General features: G+C 41.1%; 1 protein-coding gene and 1 non-coding gene across 2 annotated transcripts; both read right to left on the bottom strand.

Moving 5' to 3' along the window:
* Positions 1–3,258: 3,258 nt before the first annotated feature.
* On the bottom strand, positions 3,259–3,331 carry TRNAV-AAC (transfer RNA valine (anticodon AAC)). Its single transcript has one exon. It is a non-coding gene; the product is annotated as a tRNA-Val (tRNA).
* A 10,308-nt stretch (positions 3,332–13,639) lies between these two features.
* On the bottom strand, positions 13,640–17,017 carry LOC128091168 (interferon alpha-inducible protein 6-like). The gene is made up of 3 exons (XM_052704162.1): positions 16,840–17,017; positions 14,042–14,188; positions 13,640–13,824 (listed from the first exon to the last, which is right to left on the bottom strand). Exons 1-3 carry the CDS (start codon positions 16,985–16,987, stop codon positions 13,796–13,798), a joined length of 324 nt encoding a protein of 107 aa, XP_052560122.1. The 5' UTR covers positions 16,988–17,017; the 3' UTR covers positions 13,640–13,795.
* Positions 17,018–20,802: the final 3,785 nt, after the last annotated feature.

The following is a 20,802-nucleotide window of genomic DNA, read 5'->3' as shown; positions in this document are numbered from 1 at the left end:
ATTAAATTTCTATTCTAGCCTGCACATCAAATGAAAGATATGTCCTAGCACTGCTTTTGCTAATTGAAAAGGCTATGAAACAAAAGTTCTTGGACCTACATGGACCAGTTTGAAAGGAGAAAAGGTGGCATCCAACACACTGAAAACATTACACTGAGTCCTTTCTGAGACTGCTGAGTATTAACTGAGCTCTTCCTTTCCACTTGCTGTTCCTGAAGTAATTTGGAACACAGAAAAGACATTGGAGGTGTGTTGCAGTTGATTAATGTTCATTTTAAAGGACCTATTAAAAGGTTCCCTTGTAAAGAACTGTAAACATGCATGTGCTCCCTAATCTTCACATTACCCTACTTTTTCTCTATTCTGACTCTTCAAACACTGAATAATTTTATTACCTCAATTTTCTCTACCAAGATGCAGAACTGAAGTATTTCTGATGTCAGCAATGTTACACCAGGAGTAATCTCTACCTCTGATGTTTTCTCCTGCCTGCAAAGTTGATTTGACTGGTCAGTGTTGCTATGCCCTCTGTGAGAGTTCTCCATGTGCCACGAAGGAAAAAAAACAGGAAAGTTTGTGGTTTTTTTGGTATTGGAGATAGGAAGATGTTAACATACATATTGCTGAAGTATCAACAGCGATATTCTTTCTTTTCTTGTGTCCCCAAAGTTTCACGTTTGTCGTCCACTTTCCTTCATCTCAGAAGGAATGTCGTGAGTGCTTTCGTACTCTCAGATTGGACTGAAATTCAGCACTGCTAATTTTTGAAGCATTCATCATTCAAGTGTATAATTCTAATACACAGGAATGTAAGAGAAGCCTATATATAGCTGTAATCTTGGCCATCACTTTTGTAAGAGACAATGCCAGTTTCCAGCCCACATGCTTGAGGGGGAAGGAGACTTCAGCGTGTGACACAAAAGCAAACAAGAAAGATGTCTCCAAACACACTGAAAAAAACTCTCTTGCTTTCTTCTGGAATATGACTCACGATTTCTAAGCATTTAGCAGAGCCATAGCATCATTGCTACTCCAATTCGAATAGTCCTTTTAGCTCTGATGAGAGAGGAGAATCAGGATTACAGAACCAGAAGCTGGCACTGGGCCTGAATGTATTGCAACCTAATTAAAATTAGGAACAGTTGAAAATGTTCTTGGTTAGATTCTATAGACAATGAAAGGCTGTTTTCCTACAAATGCTGTCTTGATGATTTCCTCCACTTATATTCTTGCCTTTTCATTTATTAGTTACCTAAACCTTATAAAACAGAGCTTTCTCCATCCTCATGAGGCAGGTGTGTATACAAATGGCAGGTACTGATGAAATGTTTACTGAAAAGATTAGCTTGTCAATGAGGCAAAGAATGGATATTGATCCCCCTTCTATGTTTGTCAACCCGTAACCTGTTTAAGAAATGGCCTACAGCAATGAAATCCAATCAAGCACTCTCTGCAGCTCCAGTTTTCTTGTAATATAGGGAGGGGATTCAATCACAATAAAGGAAATGAACCACTTATCATATAAATGAGGATAAGGCAATTAGCAGGTTACAGGTTCCAACTCCAGGGGAGTTCAGACTGCAATAAGGATTACAGGATGGATATTCTGGGCAGCTGAACCTTTCTGCAGTCCTTGTTACACAGCACGATGCATTGCAGTGCCAGGTTAACAGAGTTAATAGCAGCACGTCTGTAGGTGTGTATCCTAGCCACCCCCTGCCTGATGACTTTGTAACTGAAAGATTCTCTGAGAAGCGGCCAAAACAACTTTCTAAGTGATTAACAGCACTGATGTCTGTCCAAGAGCTACCTGAAAAACAGTTTTTTCAGTTTTATGAGAGAATGCATTATTTTGATTTGAATCACCATTAGAAGAAATTTTAGCCCTTTCTACTGTTAATTCCCCCCACAACAGTAACATGAGGCCCAGGTCTGGTCCTTCAGTGTTTGAGATGAGTGCTGTAGCTGCCAGGCTGCAGATACAGCCTTTAGTAGTCTGTTCTGAACCTGGTTGTGCTTGCATGCGTGAGGAAGAGAGACTTGTAGACCAGCTGATGCTCACCCTCCCTTCTCAGAATGGGCTTGCAGGTTCAGATCCCTGCCCTAGAACAGATGAAACAGCATGGGACACTGAATCATTTGCCATTTGAGGGGAGTGATCTACCCCTTTGCTTTTTTAAGGTACAGATTTTCTTCTCCAGAAATACAATTCTGGACCCTGATGGGAAAATAAGAGATCAAATATTTTTTCCATTAAAAGTGATATGTCTTGGTATACCAGACTTTCTGTCTAATTAAAAAAAAAAAAAAAAGGAGAAAAAAAATAGGTAGCATCTGAGCAATGTTTAAGCATCACCAAACTTGCATCTCTGTGCTTTTTTTTCCACCCTTTTCTGAACATTATTCTGCCTAATGGGTGCCTGTATTGCTTCAAATGTGCACTGAAATAGACTTCATTAGATAAGCAGCCTTCAGAGCAGATCTTGTGGGAGATTATGTGTGCCACTCAAGAAAAAGTGAGAATTTGATGAACTAACTTATTTAGGATAGGCAGAGAGATAGTCAGCCCTCAGTTCCTACTCCTTGTGTGAGCTGGACCTCTGGAGAAAGCAGCAGTCTGTCCTGCCTGGTGTCTGGCTCCAAGTGCCAGAGTTCAAGGAGCGTTTGGATACCGCTATCTGACACAGGATCTGATTTTTGTGTGGTACTGTGTAGAACTAGGAGTTGGACTCGATAATCCTGATAGGTTCCTTCTTTTTTGGGATATTCTATAATTCCATACAGAAGAAATAAAATATATGTGACAGATTGCCCTATGCAGTGACTTGCCACAGGCATGAACCCCTTCTTGGCTATATGTAACCATACCTAAGCTTTGCCCAAAGCCAAAGTATGTGCTGGGGAGTGGAGAAGAATGGAGTCAGAAGGAGCCAGGAAACCATCTCCATGCCGCATGGTGCAGCCAGGTAGGACAGCACAGACACGACAGATCCCAAGCACACATTGCGGAGGCCCTGCAGCCAGCTTCTTGGAGCTGTAGGCATGGGGCTCTTCCTCTCCCTTCTCCCAATCATTCCTCCCATGTTTATGGGCAGCATATGGCCCGCAGGGTACGTACCTGGTGAGATGGTAGCTTGAGAAGTGCAGCAAGCGATGGAGTTGAGTGAAGGTCAGATTTTCATGTGTGAAATTGCAGAGAATGGCAGGGTGTGTAAAGGTGAATTGGAGCGGAGGCAGTCCAAGCCCCAAAAGAGCATGTGTTTCTGCCTGGTTTTGAACCAGGGACCTTTCGCGTGTTAGGCGAACGTGATAACCACTACACTACAGAAACCTGCATTGGTAGTATTCCTGGTTACTGTTTGGTTTTCCTGAGTGACCAAGAGTCTGATTTTTGGGTGGTGTGGTGTGGAGCTGGGAGTTGGACTCGATGGTCTTTGTGAGATCTTTCCAAGTAGGGATGTTCTATGATCCTTCAAAAGCCATAAGTACAATCACTATTCACACAAATTATTATAAACATTGCAATACTTGTGATGGAACTGAGCCCTTGGTGTTTCGTCGATGTATTGGTGTGTAGATACTGGTACCAGTAGCATCTGGTCCAGTGCTCCCAGCTGGGTGTGCCTGCTTCTCATTTATGGAAGAGAAGACAATCCTAAAACCAGTTCCTTCTCTTTTTCTGATACCGTGTCCCCCAGAGGCTTCCTGTCTGCTTAGTTAATGATTAAGAACTAACTACAGAAGGGCACGTATCAAGTATGGACATATTATATTGTGTCAGAATTGAGGAGGAAGCCTCAAGCTTGTGTCCCCTGTGCCTCTCTCCAGTATTAATCTTCTCAGTACATGAAACATTTTTCACCAATACATAACCTCACTTATTACTTCCTGCCATTAAGTGCAGCAAATACTCAGACACTCTTCTGGAACATTTCCAAATGAAATCTCAGAGTCATTACATTAACCTTTTCCATTACAGAGCAGAAGGAAATTAGCTACTGGCATACAGAGAAACACATGGAAAATGGTACAATATTTCACATAATTGTATTTTTGTGCTTTTCATCAATGCAAAGAGTTAAACATAAGTGTTAAAAGTCCTGCATGCTTCATTAAAAACTCTCAATTTCTCAATTTTCAGCAAAATAAGCCATCAGCGTTAGATTCTATAATTGACACCATTGCTTAGGGAACAAACCTATGAATCTTATTAGAGACAAATTCATTACTTTAAGTCCACCCTTAGGATGCAGAGCTCATAAAAGAAACCTCTGGAGGGTTCAGCTTAGGGGATGAGATGATTTCAGGCTGCAAATCTACAGATTTGCTGTAATTAACCTGAACTAATTATTGCCAGGCGATGGGTCAGACATCCTCGATAAAAGCCCCTGACTGGTTTTATTGTCTGCTGGGTTTGCAGCAAGAGAGCTTCTTGTTAAACAAAGAAAAAGTACTGAAAGAACAGTCCTATATATTCTTAAAGTAAAATAAATCTTTCCACTGGGAGAGCACAGCAGAGTCTATTTAAAATGCAGAGTCAATAGGCACAGCTGAACTACATGAATGTTTAATACTTTTTCTAGCTAGCTCACTGCAGGTAACGATCAGCAGCAATGTTCAAAAACAACTCCTGGGTGGGCTAAACATGTCTCCATAGGAAGTGAACGAACTGCTTGCCTGCTTTTGCAAGTATCATAAGAAGGGATCCATTTAAACACATTCATGCTCTGCAGATATGCTATTACAGTCAAAGCACGATGGGCATGCGATGGATGCTCTCCTATTACCATTCTTCCATTGCTTACAAGGGACAGAACAGGTGCATGCGTGCACCTACAGAAGGGTGCACTGCTCACACCAGAAGAAGGAATAGTCTAGCCTGTGTGAGATAAGATGAGATAAGCTTGTACCTCTGTAATAATAATAATCTAATTTTAATTTTCATGGATTTAAGAAGCACTGACTTCAGTGAAGGTTTTTGTATGTGTTTAAACTGCCAAATTCCCCTCCTCTTTATCTAGTGAGGATGTATCAAGCTGTAGCCCGATATGTAGTATGAATTGAAATCAATGGCAATGACAAACATTTTAAGATACCCTTTGAGTCTTGAAGATTCACCTGAACAAAGCTGATATCCTTTAGTGTAGGCAATAGTCCCACTTTGAGTGACAGATGCTCTCCAGATGAGGTTTCTGGCCAGCAATTTGACCATTTCTGGTTGTTAAGAATTAGTTGCACTGTGGAGGGACCGTGTGTTCTCCTTACTCCCTCAGCTAAAGATGTTCATGGCTGCTCCTTCTTTTCCTTTGATCCAGAGAGTCACCGCTACTGCTTTTCTCTCATAAACTTGAATCCTACCTTCCCTTTCAACTCTTCTCTGCATCATACTGTTGCTGTTTGGTTTTGGCAGGTTAGCACAGAGGAGGTAAGCAAAGTGGGGATGGTCACTGAATTTTGTCATGTGAGTGACTTAAAAGCCATATTTTGAGCTTCTGCAGGTCCCAAGGGAGAAACAAGCAAACAAAAAGCCCAACCAATCTGTACCAGGGCTACCTAGGGACTTCTGGGTTCCTTATCAGCTGTATGATCCTGGGCAGCATCCTTGGTATCTTTCTGAGCTCATTTTCCCCCAGATAATCATTCCTGCCTCACAGGGTTACTGTGAATGTGACCTGTACTCTCATATGTTAACCTAAGAGGTTTCACTGCACTAGAAAGGTCTTGAAACTAAGACATTTTTGGCTAGTCCTCAGTCATTATTTTTTATCCTTTATCAGTAGGTTTGCTATAGGTTTTCTCTCTTTGGGTCATTACCTTTTTTCCTCTACTAAGCCTTTTCCTACTAGCGTAAAAACATCCCCTTCCAATACATAAATAAATAAATAATCAAAATTACTGTGTAAAAGTGGCACAAAATTTCAACAGTGCTTGACCCCTCTGGCCACTCTTGCCTGCAACAATTTCCATAAGGAATCTGCAACACAGCCAGCCCTATGGTACAGCAAGTGTGAGTCTGCAATTCTTCTGTGTTGGTGAAAATCAAACAGAGCTCTCCTGCACACCTGGGTCAGTACAGTGTCCTTGTCTCTCCCTAATGAGCTCAGGGGCAGAGCACTGCAAGCACTCCCCAAGCCAGTTTACGCCATGCCACAAATAAAAACTAGTAACCTGCGCGAGGGAAACCCACATTGAAGTGGGAAAGAGCTGCAGTTTTCATGTGTCACCACTGTATGCCACTGCAGCCTAATCGCTGCGCTGCCTCGCAGCAACGAGGCACTGCTACAGCCCACCCTCAGGAACCAGTTAGTAGTACACTGTAATCCCATTACGTTTGGATGTTTTCAGAGCTATTAATCTCCAAGCAAGCCGTTCCAAAGTGAATTATCTGAAAATCATAGTGTTAACCTCTTAGTGCGTACACCATTTCTAAATACTGGAGGCAACAGGAGTCAAGTTCATAATATATGTATAATATACATATATGTAACTCACCTCTTAAGAATATTCCGTGTGCAATTTAAAATCCATCAGAAAAGAACCAGTCATCAAACAGTATTTTTGTAACCTACTTATGCTACGGATGAAATAAACATGAATAATCAGAAATGAATGATCTCACCCACTGTCATTTCTAAGTTTTCCACTGGACTGGTGCAAAATTGATGCTAGATTTATCCTTGCAAGATGGGTGGGAGAGTGAGAATGGCCAGGACAGGGATTCATAAGGTAATTTCACAATCACTGAAATTATTTGTCAAAATAATTTATTCATTGAAAATTTTTGGCAATTCTTGAAATTGCAGGGGAAGTATCCTCTAACTCAATGGCAAATGTCAAGTAACCAGGAGTTTTAGTCTCAGAACAATATTGTGATATCTACAGGACAGGTTCAGGTTGAATATTAGGAAACATTTTTTCTCCGAAAGAGCAGTGAGGCAGTGGCACAGGCTGCCTGGGGGGTGGTGGGATCACCATCTCCGGAGGTGTTCAGAGCTGTTTGGATGTGATACTGACGGACATGGTTAGTGGGCATGGTGGGGATGGGCTGGGGTTGAACTAGATGATCTTAGAGGACTTTGAAACCTTAATGATTCTGTGGTTCTATGATTCCATGTAAATTTAAACACTGATAGCCATCATTCTCGTACAGGTGCACTATCACCCAGCCCAGAGAAATCACAGACCCCCATGTGTCCCATCCTGTCCATTTCCTGATAAGTGAGGAAGAAGAGGTTACGCAGCATGTGGGGCATGCTTCCTTTCACTGTTTTAGTGCCTCCCCACCTTTGAGAAATGGTCATGATAAGGTAAAAAGAGAGAAAATGAGAGCTATCTTTCCTTCTTCTCTGCAAAAAAACCCCCATATGACTAGTAATAACCTATTCTCCAAAGGGATAAATAAATAAAGACATACCAAAAAGCTGAAATGACTGAAAATAAATAAAGAAATTCCTAAGATGCTCTCCTTGCCCTTTGGGTTTTCTCTGGGCATCGTGGCCTATGCTTGTTAGCAGCACACAGGCTTCAGACGTGGTGTTCCAGACATGACTTCATTCATCTGCTGAGTTATGTTTGTCTAAGAACTACTAACTACTTGCAAGTTTTACATTGTACTTCACACCTTTGCTTGCTTCTGACTGCAGTGCCTATGGGTTGGTTCGAACTCTGTAAAAGTTCTGTAAAAGTTCAAACTCATCCCAGGCTGGATGGGGCTTTGAGCAAGCTGGTCTGGAGGGAGGTGTCCTGGCCTATAGCAGGGAGGTTGGAGCTAGGTGATCTTAATCATCCCTTCCAACCCAAACCATTCCGTGATTCTGTGTTTCTATGAACTCCTGTCCCACAAACCCTTTCCATAGAAGTTACCTTTTTAAAGCAACTATTGCGAAAAATGGAAATATAATCGTGAATCCAAGAATGCCTCTAGTGGAAGGAAACCGAAGAAACTCTGGATCTCTGAAATCTTGTATTTGGCAAATGTGGCAGTCTTCTTTTCTCTAAAATCCAAAGTCTATAGTAGAACTAAATCAGCACAGGGGTGGGTGTAAACAGGAAATAACTATCAGATGTGAAATGTCTTTGGATTGTTTAGCAACATTACCATTCACAGCCACGGAATACATTACTTTTTATTGTAAACTCTGTTCCTTAGTGTAGTATAAATCTTAAAAATGTGTCAATACATGGCAAAGTAAATAGTCTCTGGAGAGAAAAAATGTTTTAAACCATATATCAAGTCTAAGAAGTTGATAGCAATTAAAATCAGGGCTGTTTATGTACAAACATAAATTGCAGAGCTAGCCTCAAACTAGCCAGTAAAAATCTTGGCTGGGTGGAAATTCCAATTGCAAAAGACTGCAAAAAGCAACACCTGAATGTTAAGAAATGCTTTTGTAGATGATGCTTTTTGTTTCCATAGGGAAATTATTTTCTATGAAATTTTATGACATCAAGGGAAATCCACTTATTTATTTTTACATTCAAAGACAAGTATTTAGGAAAATTAAAAAAAATAAAAAATAAAAAAATCCCAGGTAAAAATAAGATACCTGAGAAGAAATATTGCCCATAGTAGATGAGCAATAAAGTATATTATATTTCGATGCTCATTTTTCCCCAGAAGTATTATGGAGAGAGATGGGGAACTGTTTTAATTTTTGTAATCATTGATCATGAATATTTTCATAAGGGAATGTAATTACTTTTGAATTTCTGTGTGCTTAAATTGAATTATTAATTGTGACTCTTGAATATGTGAGACCCTAAGGAAATGGTTCGCTTGGTGGTGAAGAGGAGTTATGCTCGTGGATTCTGTCTCTTCTTTAGCAGGGTCTGTTGTGGTAGAACAAGGGGAGGTGGTTTCAAATAAAAGAGGGGAGATTTAGACTGGATATAAGAAGGAAGATTTTTATAATTAAGGTGATGAGGCACTGGAACAGGATGCCCAGAGAGGTGGTGGATGCCTCATCCTTGGAGACATTCAGGGTCAGTCTGGACAGGGCTCTAAGCAACCTGATCTATCTGTAGGTGTCCCTGTACATTGCAGGGGAGTTGGACTAGGTGACCTCTAAGGGTCCCTTCCAACTCAAAAGATTCTATGATCCTATGAAGGAAATCTCAACTTGGGATCCAATTGAGGAGCTGGTACTGAGATTTTGATGTTCCTGACATTAAAATCCACCTTGAGTTAATTGTGACTCCGCCAGCAAAATGTAAATTATGGGTAATTTGCCACAAGCAGTGGGTAAATTAAACAGGAGAAAAATGACCATGTAGGAGTTTCTTCTCATCTTCCGTACCTCTGGAGGCAGATAAATCCAGCAGGAGTTTCTCCATCTCCTTCAGAGCAGCGAAAGGCTTCATGAAGTGCTCCCAGCTCTCAGAAGGATATGAGACTTGGGGCTTCCTTCAAGTCTCCATGCTCCTGCTGTGTGCTGTTCCCTGTCTGATCCGTGGGAACATGGATTATATTCATTTTCTTCTAAGAGATGAAGTCATAACACAAGTGAGGTGGTGAGATACCATTTTGCTGAAGGTAGCTGATGTGCCTTGGGTCCCTCCCCACCTGTTTTTGAGGAGTCCTCAGGCAGGGGAACATCATCCCTCAGCTTGCCAAGGACAGGGCTGCTGAAGGGTACCCTGGTAACACAGGAGGTGAAGCGAAGCTGCAGGAAATAACAGAATTAGTCTGGTATTTTTAAACTTAGACTTTGTCATGTGGTCTCTCTGCTAAAGATTTGTGAGAATTTCGCAAAATAAGACATGAACAAATCAATAGAGGAACAGGATCTGAACCACAATGCAGGCATTTGTTGTCTCCTTGTGCATTAAATTACCCAATTAATGTTTCCTGTTGCCTTAGCCCGTTCTAATAAGGCTTGATGTCGCTTATCAGCCCTAATCTTCTAAATGATGAGCAAGAACTGCAGCTGGATTTACAAGAGCCTTTGGGGCACAATACCAAACTCCCAGAGAGCTGAAGATCCATCCCTGGAATGATGCTTATTAGGGGTTCTTATTCATTACCATTTACTTCACACAGATATTCGCTAATAAGATCAGATCAGCTTTATTTTTTAAAGTGCTATTAAAACAGATATGCTGGACAACCAATCTCTGTGTATAAAGCATTGCTCAAAAATTAAGCTTTTTCTTGCATAAAACCATCATTTCAGATATATTCAGAAATATTCCTTTGAGTCAATTGACTCTGCCTAGTTTGTGGGCTTATTTTTCCTGACAAGGTGACCTGCAGTTTAGGAATTATTTCAGCAAGAAAAATGTTTCCAGAATTAACTGAGAGTGATTTTTATGGACTGCGTGCATAAGTTAACTAATTAGAATAGCAATGTTGCAAAGGAGTTGCTGGTAATGAGTAACTAACAGGTATAAATGATTTTTAATAGACAGTGGTAGTGACTTCAGCATGATAAATGCTTTCCTGTTATATGATAAAAAATAAATAAATCTATTTTACTTAGAGATCCTGTTCCGGCACTACGAGGCCAGTGGGGTGGAGGAATAGATTCATTTAGATAAAATGCTATTAAATTGCCTGCATACTGTCCTGTCAGACAACTATCGACCCTCTCCCATGGGAGAAATTGATTTCTGTGCAGAGAGCTATGTTCTTTCTGCAGCATATTGTTTTGCTGCTACTGCTCTGGTAATCACATCCTGCTGCCTCTTTTCCTTTCTCTCCCTTTCTGTCTATTTGTTGTGAAAGATTGACTGAGAGACACAAGGAATTTACATTGCCATATTTGTTCCTATTGGACCGTTTCAATTATTTTCTGTTAAAAACAGGAATATTTCCTTTTTAATAATGCACATGTGAACTTCCTTAAGTGGTCTGTGAGTGACATGTTCAGGACACTCTGACATGCTCTCCTGTAAGGAACATGGGGAACTATAGGGCTATCCAAACCCATAATGCCTGAATCATGCAGGTGTTGGAAGGGAGCTGATAGAGGATTAAGGATTGTTGCATAGCTTTGGATCATCTTTCCATCTTTTATGCTTAAACACTGTTTATTAGACTTCACTGATGATAGACATTTTTAACTGGACAAAGCACTTGAGATCAATGCCAAGGCTGAAGTTGAACTTCGTTTGAAGTCTTATGTCTGTGCAGGAAAACAAGAATAAAAAGAACTGTCGTCAAAAAGGTACGCATTCAGATAATACGGCATTAGTTTAAAAAATTAGTTTTAAAAAGTTAGCTTACGATAGTTTTAGGACAAGAGGGAATTGCCTCAAGGTGTGCCAAGGGAGGTTCAGGTTAGATATTAAGAAAACTTTTCAGAAAGAGCCGTGAGGCAGTGGCACAGGCTGCACAGGGAGGTGGGGGAGTCACTGTCCGTGGAGGTGTTCAGGAGCCATTTGGATGTGGCACTGAGGGGTGTAGTTGGTGGGCATGGTGGGGATGGGTTGTAGTTGGACTAGATGGTCTTAGTGGCTTTTTCAAACCTTAATGATTGTATGATTCTGTGAAAATTGTTTGTCTGATGAGTTATGTGCCTGATCTTTTCTAATTGTCTTTAGTTCTTATATTAGTCTCATTATTGCATCTCACTTCAGTATTATCAGAGTTGAAGCAGATGCTTCAAGACTTGTTTGTGGGGATCTAGATCTTTGCTGCTCACTGACAGCATTTGCACATGAGGGAGTCTCTGACTGGGAATCAGCTGCGATTGGGTTCCTTGCTCTACTTCAAGCAGAAGGGAATGAGAGCCTGCTGTTTACACACAACTGTAATTTGGTAGTCACAGGTTGCTCTACCAGACCTTTGGATAGAAGTGTGGAGTGGCTTGAACAGTGACATGTACCAGACCAAGCTTGAAGATGATGTATTACATCAAACTAATGATTCCATCTTTGCACATAAACACTGAGGCTATGCCAAATATCCAGAATTTCAGTGCTTTTATGTTTGTTATGCTGAATGGTCAAGGCTGTAAAAGCAGAATTACTGGTGATCTTTAAAAAACAAACAAACAAACAGGATGGAGCTTCTTATTTGCCTTTTCCTTGCCTGCCTCCTTTAGTCTGTAGTAAATAGGAGTTGGACTTGATGATCCTCATGGATTGCTTTCAACACAGGATATTCTATTAATCTATGAAATAGGCATAAAATATTGTTTGACCACATTCACATTGGCCATGGGGCATTGCGCAGAAGCCTTGCCAGAGTAAGGTCGGAGCCTCCCTGTCCCTTTCCTCTCCAGGGGCTGGTGGCATCCACTCCAGATGTTTGAGTATGGCCACAGTATGAGTATGGCACACTCACAAGCAAGCACAGAGCTAATCATGACTGGGACACGAGTGGAAATTCTTGATGCAGAGACATGGCTGGGACATGGAGATTTCCTGGAGGAGAGCAGAGACAGAAGGGCGAATCACAAGAATCCAAGAATCACATCTGGATTATCATATAGGAGAGTCCACCCCACATTTCTCAGTCAGACTCCCAGGTGCTGAGGCTAGTAGATATCTGTGAGTCCTGAATACTTAATTTTTTTACTCATATTAGCTTATATTTATTTTTGTTTCATCTGGACATAGCGGTCTTCATATTTTCTCTTTGTTTTCTAAATAATACAACATCAATATTACAGTAAGATATCTGCTGCAACGATAATAATTTAGCAGTAAACAGCCAGCATGCAGACACGGAGCTTCATTCTCCTCACACCAAGTTTTCTTTGAAAGTAACTTTTCTATGGTTTTATAACTACCGCTCACATCACATCCTACTAGTCCTTTACAGCTCACAGTTACATTTCATTATTTTCCCGAGATAGCTCAGTATCTCTTAAGGTATTCTTTGTTTTGAGGTGTGGAAATGGAATGGGAGGCTGCACTGTCTGGTGTTATTAGAAATACAAAAGAAGGGAAGAGGCAGAGGAGAGAGGATGAGGAGCTGGAAAGATGGAAGGTGGAAGAAGCAAGGGTGGGGGACATGTATTTATGAGCATGACTAGGAAATGGACAGTGTTGTGTGGTCTGGGGAAATGGCATAGTCAGAGCACAGCTGAATGAAAGGAGTCAGGTGGGAACAGCAGCAGGCCCAAATAGTGAGACCTACACCAGAGAAGGTGGGCTCCCTTCCTCACTCTAATCAGATATCAACCACAGATTACAGGGGTAATTTTTGTCTGTTGGTGACCAAGATGATGATAAACTAACAGGGTCTTGAAATATTAGAGTGAAAAGAATCTTACAAATAGATGGATACAAACATCAGTTGGATTTATGAGGTATGAAATTTCTTGAGACACGTTGTCATCTCATTATGTGTATTTTTAATTAAGTAAAATTTAATTTGATAAGCCATTAGAAGTACCTCTACAAGGAACTGCTAGATTCACTTCATAAAGAGTTTCTAGGCTTCTTTCTCACAACAGGGTGAATTTTGCTCTGTGATCACTTTTTGTAGAGTAAGCAAAGCAAACAAGCTACTAGGAGAGTCTAATGCTGATAAAAGATGGGCTTTTTGTAAACTGTATTCTGGAGTACCGTATCTTACATTTATTGTCTTGTGTTTACATCTGTTTGTGTTCAGAACACACTTAACCAAGGAAGAACCTGTCCCTCGTTTCCATCCCCATCCTTGTTCCAACTGATTTCATGCAAACATCCATGATTTTAACAGTACTTTTATTTTAGAGAGTGAAAAATGCTTTGTCTTTCATGCCAAGTACAGGGAGAGTGAAGAAGGGAAGAAGATGTCAGATGAATCTGTCTGTAAAAGATGAACAGTTTGCAGGACCTGCTCCTGGACCATGCTTCTTTCTGTTTAGTGCTTTCCTCCTTTGCCACCCATTGCTAAAGACAAACACAAAGAAACACAAAGCGATTTAAAGCAATGTTGCAGTACAGGGTAACATATGGAATATCTAAGCATAGCTTACTACAGTTCTCCGGACAGAGGAAGCCAAAGATTTGTGTTACACTTTGAAATACACTTTTCGAACTGAGAGGCTTCAAATCATTTTCCAGTTCTCTACCAAGCCTCCTCTGTGTTAGGAGAACTCTGACTTACAGATAGACTGGATAGTGGAAGTTGTGCCACCCCTGGGAACTCCGCCGCCATGAGAGGTGGCCTCACTGGACATCATCTGGGAGGCCCTGGAACCACCAGAGATCCCACTGCTGGTAAAGCCTGAGGAGTGTGTTGAGCTTTTGGCACCTGGAGAAGTTACAGAAGAGATGTTGCTGTGCTTTCCTAAGGAGAAGACTTTGCAGGACAATTGTAAACTACCATTCTTTTCTAAAAACAAACAAACAAACAAAAAAACCCCACAGAGCTAGAAAATATTTCAGAAAACAATGACTGCTAATTACTTGACCTCTTCCATCAGTGCACTGCCTTTTAGATGGCATCCTGGTGAGAGAACGTCTACAATATTTTGTTGATGTTGCTGAATATAAAGAAAACGTACAACTCAGTCACAAAGACAGTTTTGATTAATTTGGTTGTCCAAAACAGTATGGGGCAAGTTTGTCTCTGCTGGAATTGCAATTTTCTGAGGAGCTGCTGGAGGGACATGGTTTAGTGGGAAAATATCGCTGATGGGTGGTCAGTTGGGCTAGATGTCAGGGAGAAGTTCTTCACAGAGAAGTGGTAAGGTGCTGAAACAGGCAGCCCAGAGAGGTTGTGGATGCCCCATCCCTGGAGGTGTTTCAAGGTCAGGTTGGATGGGGCCCTGAGCAAAGTATCCCTTCTTTTTTCTGGGAGAAGTGTAAAGCGTTACCAATGACAAATGATAGTGACAACCCTTAAAACATTCCCTGAGGATGCTCAAATATTTTGGTGATGAGCTTGTTATAATGTCATCTGTAAAGTGATATTGAACAATACTCATGCCCTGCTGCATGTGGGGGAGGGTTTCCAGCCTGAATGGAAAGGTTAAGAAGATGCGTTTGAAGAGTGAGAGATTTCAGGAGCACCTGCGGAAATGAAATCAGGCCCTTTTAGCTCTCAATCAGGCAAAGAACGTGTGGCAAGCTCTCCTGCTGCAGGGAGCCAAAACTCACACCTGTCTTGGCAATGTTACAGAGCAAGTATTTTTCACAGGGATAAAAGCTCTTCTGGAGTGTGTCCTGTAGGCACGGCTAAAGTTTCCTCTAGTAGATTTATCTTCACCAAAACTAGTGTTTTTCCTAAAAGCATACAGTTAGTACAGATATTGCAAGAACAAAGTAAGGCACTGTTAAAAGTCTTTGTCTCTCTTCTAAATATTCCCAGCACTTGAATTCAACTGCAACTTCGTGCTTTCTGTAGGATGCCACTGTTTATGGGCATGCACACTACTGCTGTACCACCATTATGTGTAACAGTAGGCAGGGTTCTGCAGCTGTCTGCTTTATTATGGTATTAGTGATGGCTCTTGTGTAATGGGTTCTGTGCTGATAATGCAGTGGAGTGTGCCTTAGAATAGCTCTTCTTACTTTTTAATCCCTTGGTCCTCCTGTCAGTCTCTCAAGTTCTGTCCTGCTGCTACCATCCCCTAAGCTCTTTGCTGCTTTATTCTGTAACTTAAACTCACTGATCGAATTATTCAAACTAAAATTTAAACAATACCTATTGAGAGTCCTGCACAGTATCTCTCTAAATGACCCTTATGTTACTCTCTCAGAGCCTCACACTATGAAAAGCATTGTCAGCAATGTAAACCACATCTAAAAAAATAACTTACCTCCTTTCAGTGAGGTTTATCACCATTTTACTTACTAAAAAATTGTGCAAATCTAGACCCTGGACAGCTTACCTGGCCAAGCACTCATTCTATGGCTGGGCGAGTCAAGCTCAGCTCCATCCTTGAGTAGATCTGTAGCTGCTTAACACAAAAGCAGTTGGCCAGCAGTTGACCAGCTGTTGACTAGGAATTTTCCAGCACTTGGCAAATTGATTGGGAACTGCCAATATAGCAGAAATCCCCACTTGTTGCCACACCATAGACCACTGTTAAATGTGTTCCTGATACATGAGAGTGGTGAGTCCAAGATCCCCAAAGCAGGAAGGTGTTTGAAGCCTTCACCCAAGGTCAGCCTGTGAACCACTGTGCAGCTGGGTAAATCAGAATCACATGGGGCTCTCTTCTCTGTGGGGTTATGCATACTCAGAGGGTGTCTGCTGAACCAGGTCCCACGGATAGGATTAGCAGACAGGATGCCTTGTGTGTGCTGGGACATGGGGTAAAACAAGAGCCAAGATGCTTCCATTGCCAGATCAGGATTGCTCTGTGTATGCAACAGAAAAGCGAGCACCTACAGGGTTAGCTAGCATAAAGGCCAGTTAGCCTATTTTTAGTACTTGTATACACACTGCAAGGATCTGTATGTTCCTTTATGTGCTTAACTCTCAAACTGCAGCTAATTCCCCTCTGTTATGGAGTCTCTCTGTATGTGTGATACACATGGGTGTGTAAGAGCAAAGAGCATGGGGAATCTGAAATTTATATGAAATGTTAGTACACAGATCATGTTCTTGCATACATGCATGGATGCTTACTGCCAGCGTGACTTTCTGTATTATTGATGATAGGAAAAACAGCACAGACTTTGAATAAACACTGTCCCAAATCTCATGAATACTACCTATGTATATATATATATATATATACTCATGCTATGTACATTCACAGAAAACCTTCTCAACAGCATCCCACTCATAACATGCAGTTTCATATGTGAATCTTCTGTCTTCAGTGCAATACAGGAATGTAGGAAATAAGTGATTATGTGACAAGCTTATGTTCAAGTATACAATTCTGTTTGGCTCTATTCACTAAACAAAACAAAACAAGACCTGCAAAGGAAAAAAAAAGTTTCTCATACCCATTTCTTGTAGAGTAGCAGTAGTCCCTCCAGAAGGAACACCTCCCCCAAAGGATTTTGCCTCATCAGACATGATTGATGAAGCAAGAGAACCTCTTGCAATTCCAGAGGAAGTGAAACCGGCTTTGTGGACGTTCTTGTCAGACATTTTGCCTGCTGAAGGTGCAGAAAGAAGTTCATAGCCACCCCTTTTATATCCAATCCAGCTAGCAGCAAAGAAACGAAACTGAAGCTGGAAAGTATCTGAAACCTGCAGTCACTCAGGAAAACGAAACTGACCTTTATGAACATGCTAGATAAAAAACAAACACACCTTATCAGAAACATCTAAAAAAAGGGTATTTCCTCATTTTAAGTGTTAATGTGACCCTGATAACAGATAACAGACAAAAAAAGGCAGCAAAGAAGTGCTGATGCAGAAACTGCAAGCTGAGTTTGTTACAGTGCCCAGAGCTGAGATGCAGCTATGCCGCCCCCCCCCCCCCCCCCAGAAAAATTGTTTGCAGGGAGTAGTAAATCAGAATACAATTAACATAGGATGATTGAAATTAATTTCATTATGGAAGGATCTGTTAAAGGATTCTATGTCATGAGAGCAGATTGACACAGCTGTTTAGTTCTTCCTCGTGCAGATCGTGTTAAAGCTCCATCTTTAACAAACAGGACATGGCATATGCTCCTTTTATTGCAGCATTTCTTAGCCTGTAGTTTAGATTAGACAGTTTAAAAATCCATAGGTCTCCTTCCTTAGGTAAAGAGGACTACCTGGTTAACTCAAAGTACCACAGGAAAAGCTCTCACAGTGTAAATAATGCAGAAAGAAGATCAAGAATTTTCACTATTGTGTAATGCCCTTATCTTGTACATGTTGGGTTATGGGACAGATGACAGAAAGTCCATTTCTGTACTACTGTATATGGTATGTATCTGAGCAGGGGGATACTTGCCCCATGCCTGCCTGAGCAATACTGCTCTCTGTATCTTCAAATGCTTTTCTTTTATTCATTTTTATTCTTCAATTCAGATGTGTTTGTCTCATTTAACTGCAATACAGTTGTTTTTATTAACCAGTCTGCTTGGATTAGGCTTTCTGTCATGATGCATCTTCATCCTCCAAAATCTCTTTTTGTCTCATCTCTCATTTATCATTTTGAATTATTTAATATAATGAAATATCTAAAGTTACAGCTTAAATGCAAGTAATTCCAAACACTCCAACAAGAAATGATGATAAAATCTAGCAGAGCAATGGGGAATTAAAACTTCATGATGTTGCAGAGACACTGCATATGATAAGTTTTTACCAAATTCTGAAGTACAACAATTCATATGAATACACTTCTGAACTTCACTTTGCAAATAGTTCAGCTAGTTCAGCTTAGCATAATGTGGCAAATCTCTCACGAGTGTGTCAGGACTAAGCCTCCCATTAGGTCTTAAAAACCCCAAGCAGCCTCCCTGGGGCCCTCCACCCTCTGCCTGTGGACTCTGTCCCTGTCTCAGCAATGCTGCAGGTGCACCTGTCTGCAGCTCCATCACAGCCATTGCTACCTGACCCAAGCTCTCACCTGCAGCCTGTATTCCTTGGGCCTGCCTGGTTATGATGGGTAGGCTTGCTCAGTGGTCTCTGAGCTGTGACTGATCCTGGTTGTTTTCACCACATATGAATCTGATCCATTGACTCATGCTGCTGGCTTGACACTGAATCTGCCTCCTCACCATAATCTCATCTGATGATTTGGGCCTTTGCTTCATCTGATTGTCATCTTTGAGTCTGCTCCACTCACCTTCCTTGGGATGGTGGGGCAGGGCTGCATCTGGTGATGCTCCTGGCTGTTCTATCATATTTAATTCCCTGTCCCTTTGGGAACAGCCAGCCCTTGCTGTGCCCTAACAGTGTGTGACGTGGCTGACATCACAGCCTGCACTTTAAAGATCCAGTGCTGAAATGGGACTGGGAACAAGAACTCAGCCCCCCAGGTTAAGCTTCCAGAGTTCTCCTCCATCAACATTCCAGGACACACTTCTTTCACCTGATTACTTTTTTGTGTGTAATGATCTCCTACCTGTTTTACTTCCTTTAGCCAGTATCTGGGTGTGTAATTTTCAAGCTGTTTGTTCAGTATACTTGATGTCCAGCTGAGTTTGCAAGGAGCACAAAAAACCCAGAAGCACAAAGGTCAATGGGCTGTCAGCCAAAAATTCACTGATAATTTAAAACCGAAAATGATACAAGGAAAACGAAAACAGCTCTTATCACTGAATCTGACAAGCAGCCTCACTGGGGTCTGGGAGAGTATATGAGTAACTTCCCTTCTTCAGGAGATGGAAATTGGAGGAGAGAAGGTAGGTGGTGTGAGCTGACCTGAGAAGTGTTTGGCAGCACTTCTGAGCCTCAGAGAACAGAGTCAAAGCCATCAATACCAAGAGTAGGATTACTTCCATTTTCAGCCTCACCATAATTTCAGCAGCTTTATGTGCTGAAACATTTACACTTTTCAGCTAACACAATCAAATATTTAACTCCCAGAATTTCAGGTTCAAATGAAATCTTTAAGAGCCAGAAATCATGTGCTTTCTGGGACCATGTGTTCATTAAAAGTAACTGGGAGATCAGAAGCTGGCTCAGAAGTACTCTGACAACTTCAATCGGGAGGATCCTTCCCTTCTTCAGGGAAAGAAGTGTGTGAAGATGAAAATACCAGACAAACCAATACAGACAAACAGAAGTGCACTCAAATCTTCTATATTTCACCCCAGAGTGAACTGACTCTCTCATGTCTCTGGATACAACCTGCTGTGCCACTGCAGTCCCTTTTCCTTGAGGTTCTCACTAGTGTACCACTTAGACACGTTTCCTTCATAGCAAGGCTGGGCAGCTGATAGCAGACATTAATCTCTGCGTAACTTGCTTTTGGTAGCCACCTTTTTCATTCTAATAACATGTTCATTGAAGTCACTTTTTCATAAATATTTTCCCATAAACCTCTGTTTCAAAAGAGATTATTCAAACAGCTTTTAAACAATTACTCCTTTGAAGGGTCTAATTGAAGAAAATAAACCTGTAGAGAATCTGACTGAACCAAAGATCTTCAGCATCCAAGATTATCTATCTGTCACCCTGTGACCTATTTCCTTCACACTACTTTTTAATTTTTGTAGCAATTATAGTGTATATGGATAATACCTATTAGCATATTTATGGTCATTGCTTCATATTTATTGTCTGCACAACTCATTAATCTTCATCTAGTGTGTGAGGCTGACAGCTCAATCTATTTTGCAATCTCTGGGCAGCAGCCATATCCAAAAAGCCTTTGTTTCCCTGTAAATAAACTGTGTTCAGGACCAGAGGACAATGGTACATCACGCGGTGATTGACACAAGCCATGGCTGCTAATCAAAAGTAGATTTTATTACCAGCTGAGTCAAGTGCATTCTGGGGCCATTGTTCTTGTGCTGTCAGGGCAAGAGCATACGTAGTCAGTCACCTTCTCAAGATGGGTTGATTGTTCTCCAAGATTAGACAGAGTTGCCTTATTATCTATCCCAGACAACAAGGCATCTCACCCAAACAGACGCCTTTACAGAAACTGCCTGTACATCGAATTGATTTGAATTGCTAATGTATAATCTGTCCAGCACAGATGTGCAATGAATATTTGGATGTTGTTTTGCATGTCAGTTGAGAAGGCTGAATGATGAGGTGATGATCATTCAGTGATGGGTACTGGACATTTGCCAACAATTGAGTTTGAGCACTTTCCCTGACAGTAATCAGATCAGCTTCCAAAACGTCTTTTCTTCAATTCACTGACAATTTATGTTAGAAGATAATGCAACTCTCTCACAGTTAACACAGTTGGCAGCAATTTGCATTTTTTTCATATAATTAAATTTTTCATTTCACCCGAGAAGAAATGCATACAAGTCATATATAACTGATACACATATTCCAAGATA

This window comes from Tympanuchus pallidicinctus, unplaced genomic scaffold (genome assembly GCF_026119805.1).
Source record: "Tympanuchus pallidicinctus isolate F22 unplaced genomic scaffold, pur_lepc_1.0 scaffold5, whole genome shotgun sequence".
In the NCBI taxonomy this organism is placed as follows: Eukaryota; Metazoa; Chordata; class Aves; order Galliformes; family Phasianidae; genus Tympanuchus; species Tympanuchus pallidicinctus.
This window is presented reverse-complemented; position numbering and strand designations above follow the sequence as displayed.

Coding starts and splice junctions, on each gene's coding strand:
- LOC128091168 (XM_052704162.1), bottom strand. CDS start 16,987: ATGTCTGACAAGAACGTCCACAAAGCCGGTTTCACTTCCTCTGGAATT. Junction 14,189..16,839: donor TGCTACTCTACAAGAAATGG/GTATGAGAAACT, acceptor TAACTTCTCCAG/GTGCCAAAAGCTCAACACAC. Junction 13,825..14,041: donor TTCCACTATCCAGTCTATCT/GTAAGTCAGAGT, acceptor GTTTGTCTTTAG/CAATGGGTGGCAAAGGAGGA.